The 4,895-nt window shown below is 37.4% G+C and overlaps 1 protein-coding gene across 3 annotated transcripts in view; it reads left to right on the top strand.

Annotated features, from left to right (window-relative positions):
* The window catches only part of NR1H4 (nuclear receptor subfamily 1 group H member 4), a 91,842-nt gene that overhangs the window by 50,220 nt on the left and 36,727 nt on the right, over window positions 1–4,895 (top strand). For 2 of the 3 annotated variants that reach the window (XM_019514996.1, XM_019514998.1), the window contains 2 exons: window positions 1,064–1,216; window positions 4,085–4,218. In XM_019514996.1, coding sequence (XP_019370541.1) covers window positions 1,064–1,216; window positions 4,085–4,218 — 287 coding nt within the window. The remainder of the gene's footprint in view (window positions 1–1,063; window positions 1,217–4,084; window positions 4,219–4,895) is intronic. The other variant, XM_019514997.1, reaches the window with a different exon arrangement.

Raw genomic sequence — 4,895 nt, 5'->3', positions numbered from 1 at the left:
CCCTAAACTGAAGCGGTGTTTTTTAAAACCCACTGCTTCAATCTAGGGCCCCCCTTTTGTCTGTGTATGCCCTAAGTGAATGAGTAAGGGTCCCAAATGACAAAGGGACCTGTGGACACCTCCTTTCCTTTGAGCCAATTTCTGTCTGCAGTTACCATTGTACTCTGTTACTCCTGAGTGAGTCCAATGAAACTTGATGTCAGTGGGCCTAGCATGCTTAAAGTTAGGCAAGTGCTTAAATATGGAGATCTCCCTTTACCAAATGGACAATGCTTAATAAAGGAGGCTAGACTGTGTTGCAAATGTAGTAGGAGTCCTTTTATTTTACACAAAGTTTAAAATATATAATTCAGTCACCTTGTTTAACCCAAGGATGGGCAGGTAGCCTATATTTGGAGATACCCTGAAGTTTAATAACTAAGGTAACTGCAGTTCATTTGGTTTTGATGCTTTCATTCACATGCATCATCCTATCTGCAGCTCATATTCATTCATTGGTTATTAATATCATTTGCCCTGCTATTGGGACCATAGTTTTCAGATCCAACCTGGAGCCAATCATTCTTGAGGTTTGCAGATACTTGGACGTGGGCAGTAGCACTTTAGGGGAGGGCAAACCGGGCAACCGGCTAGGGCCCCACACTTTATCAAAATAAAAATTAATTACACTGAATATTTGTGTTATCAATGTTGTTTTAAGATACTCATTGCAGTTTCATGGGTAGGGCAATGTGAAATTGAAAATATTCGACTTTTTTGCCCAGGGCCCCAACAACCCTAAGGCCACCACTGACACGGGGTTTTAGTTCAGGCTGATACCTAGTAAACAGACACACGTATAATATCCAGTGCTAAAATTATCCCCTGGACCACTTTTGTTATCCCCTGAACCACTTTGGTTCAAGCACCCTTCTAACAATACAGCCATGAGCATGTCCAGGTGTCAGTGGGTTGTTGCAGAATTTCTTGTATTCAGAGGATCAATTAGTTATGTAGCTTCTTATCAACCTAATCATTTCTCCAGTCTGCAGTATTGTCTTACACATCACTATTGTTTGCGCAGGGTTCTTTAGAAGAAGCATCACTAAAAATGCTGTATACAAGTGTAAAAATGGAGGCAACTGTGAGATGGACATGTACATGAGAAGAAAATGCCAGGAGTGTCGGCTGCGAAAATGCAAACAAATGGGGATGTTGTCTGAATGTATGTATACAGGTATTTGCATCAAGCAATTTGAGCACCATGAAAATGTCTCACATATTACTTTTGTCAAACGGGGCTGTACCTAATAAGATGAAGTGCCTACACTCATGCAAAAGTTGCTAAAATTTTCAAAGACATTGTCTGGCAAATCTGAAGGCAGAGACTGCAGCACGAAGGGCCCTGTAATCCATGGTTAAGAAATCTTACTGAAAAAGGTATGACTCATCCATGAATGATGAGATTTAGGAAATGATAGAGGATACCAAAGCATGAAGTGAGAGATGATATGGTGGTAAGAAAAAGACCTTTACTGCTGGCAGCTACCACAAGGGAAAGCAAGAGTTGAAGAATCTGCTTGAGAGTGAGGGAATGTCAATTCAGTGGCAGCCAAAAAGGGGTAGAGTTTGAGAAAGGCATCAGATGGAGAAGGGGAGGAATTCATAGAAACAGAAATCTGCAATGTTAGGGCAGAGAAAAGACCTGTTTTTCCCCAATGCCACTGTTTAGTGGCCTACTTCCTACTCCTGGCTCTGAGGTAGATTGGCTGTCAATCAATAGCAGTTCTCCTAAAAAAGAATGGCTACTGTTGGCTGGAAATTGGTCTGTCCCCAGCCCTCACCCTTTAATCAGGACAGGGTTAGCAATGACCAGGCACTTTTTATAGTTTAGTTAGCACTTCCAATGATGCTCTCAATTTTTTATGCATTTGAGATAAAGCCATAGGTAGAATCAACTTCAGAGTACTTGGTTATACAGATTTTAAATAAAAAGGGAATTAAGATGACAGCTTTTGTATTACCAAGCTTGAGGCCAATCTATTTTAAACAGGTGTGATGTCACATTATCCCCCAAAATGGGGCATCAAAATTGAATTCCTGATAGAACTTCAACTATAGCATTTATAATTGTAATATATTTAAAAACTCCTGGAAATATAGTGCATACATCTGCATATGCTTCCTACAGTGAATAGGACTATAGTCTATTCAACTTATTGATGGCTCCAATCATTTTAGCATAAGGTAGTGTCAAACCAATTTAGGCTCATACAGGAAATTAATCTACTCTGAGTTTTTAATATACTTCTATCCTTCAATCTGATTGTGAGATGCTATATTAACTGTTGGCTTTGTGAGAAACAATAAGCTCCATCAATATTTGGAATGTGTGCAAGTATAATATAATTAATCTTTCATTCTGTAAATTGAACAGACTACAAAGATCCTGAGATATGACATATTCCTGTTCAATACAGAAATATACAAACAAATACTACCAAAATGATGATAGCACTCAATGAGTCAGTAAGTGTCACAAGAGAATAGAACCCTGCGGCGCTGAACCCACCTCTATTGTTCCAAGAATTCAAGAGTATGGGATAGTCTGAACAACTCATAATAGCAGAAAAACAGCTGATCACAGAAAAAAAAATAGGTCAGTGTAAATAATACTGACCAAGGGCACATGAAACTTTTAAACTAGCTGATCATTTTCTCAAATTGGCGTATGTGAAACAAAGGCCAACAACGGTTGCTGCTATTTGAATCTCTCTCTGCAATGGAAACACTTTCTTTGTTACTGGATATCTCATGTTACTTATAATTTAAACATAAGTGTGTTCTAAAGTGCTGGAATGAGGATATTTTGCAAGCCACCTTTAACCAGGTTGCAAAGGCAGAGTGTACCATACACAACTTGTTTGTTCAGATCTGGGCCAAATAGGGTGGTAAGATGTAAATGTTCCATTAGGGAGACAGTCTTTAGGTGAATAAGTCCCTTTGAAATAAAAGCTTACCTTGAACTTTGCTTCATTTACTCATACTGTAGGATTGTTCTGACAAGCATCAAGGAGTTATGCTATGACAAAAGTGGGAGGTAGACTCTCATAAACATTTATGACACTGCTCATTAAACATTTCCATACTCTTTAACACAGAAACCATAGACATGTCCAAATTATTTGACCAACAGTTTTAAATACGTCTTTTTGTTCTCATAAATTGCACTTTCTAGCATAGGTTGTGTCAAATTAAAGGTCAGATTCTGCTGCTCTTGTTCTCATTGAACAGCATATGCTGTTCATTGCAGATAAACTAACTGTGAGATAAAAATGAGATTTTGGTTACTGTGAAGTTAGTAGGAAAATTCTGTTATTGACTTCTATGGAGTCAAGATATAATTTCCAGATATTATCCAGGAGGAGTAAGGATGACAGAATCTGCCCTTGGGTGTGCAGAACACAGAGCAAACTACGGGTGAATTTTCTTCATCTGATGAAATTCAGCACAGCTCGATTGACTGTACAGCCATTGAAGCACTGGCCCTACGTTTCCATAATAAGCATGCTTCTACACATATTGTTTAGAAAAATGCAGCAATACAAATTACGTACTTTGGTGCCAATTATATTCTGCATCATCCCCATCACTCATATTTCCCTATTTTAAGGTACTATTTGTAGGTCTTATTTTAATCATGTAAATTTCCTCTTTTCTCAATGATGCAGGTAGGTTATTTTCTATAGTGCTTAAACAGGAAATTAAACACATTCAGAACTGAATTGAGTGTTTTCATGGTATCTTCCTCTTCCATCATATATTCCCTGAATGAGTCTTTTTTCTTGCTCTGCATTTTCAAAGGTGGAGAGCAAAGCAAGGTCCTTGAAAGAAACTCTAAAGTGAAGTTTTATTATGATGGTTCTGTTTCTGGATTCATCTTTACATGCTTAGCCCTTGGGCTGCACTTGCTGGCTCTTCTCAGAGAGTTGTTTTGGCTAATTGTTGCTATTTGTGTTTGTTAAGTGAGAGAATTCTCTAATTTCTGTACAAAATCCACATACAGAGGATGCATGCCTATCAATATTTTATTTTCAATCTCCAGGTTTGTTAACAGAAATACAATGCAAATCAAAACGTCTAAGAAAAAATGTGAAACACCACCCTGATCAGACAGCTGCTGAAGAGAATGAAGGGCCTGACCTGAAGCAAGTGACATCAACAACTAAACCATATAGAGTAATAAAATTCATGTAATACTCTGTACAGTAGTTGGGATATTTGAGCTAAACAGTATATTATACAATAGTTTTTAGAGTTCTTTGATAACACAAAACATTTTCTCCACATTTGCATTATTTCTTATAATAAGATAACAGTATTTAATGACATCAGGCAATTGAGAAATTTTTCTTAATAACACTTAACATGACAACGTTCCATATAGATTCTAAGGGGATTCTTTGACCTTAATTAAATACGTCTAAGCTTACACAGTCCATGAAGAGATTGGATGTATGCACTGCAAATCTCTATAGGATAAATTGCAGAGCTACATGATAAATAATAGAATACATGTTAAAAGAGATTTCACACATGATTCTGCAATTTGTCTCATGGATGTTTCCATTATATGCATCTACTGATCTAATCTCTGAATGGGACATGCATGTGTATCAAATTAAAGTTCCATAAATTGTGGCGCACACTTCACATCCTCATTTGGAATGCATGAATCCATCTCTCCCAAGACTACTGTTAACATTTCAAACTGTGTACTGCAAACTGCTGCCATTAAAAAAAATCAAGTGGAAAAAAAAAATTTCCTTCCATTTTCCCCCACCCCCCACCAAATAAGATATTCCAGTTGCCTTCCTCCAAAATATATATCTTCACAAAGCCCAGAATATTTAATC

This window comes from Gavialis gangeticus, unplaced genomic scaffold (genome assembly GCF_001723915.1).
Source record: "Gavialis gangeticus isolate Ggan-Ray unplaced genomic scaffold, GavGan_comp1, whole genome shotgun sequence".
NCBI classification, from domain to species: domain Eukaryota; kingdom Metazoa; phylum Chordata; order Crocodylia; family Gavialidae; genus Gavialis; species Gavialis gangeticus.
The sequence above is the reverse complement of the archived record's forward strand: the minus strand, read 5'-3'. Positions and strand labels throughout refer to the sequence as shown.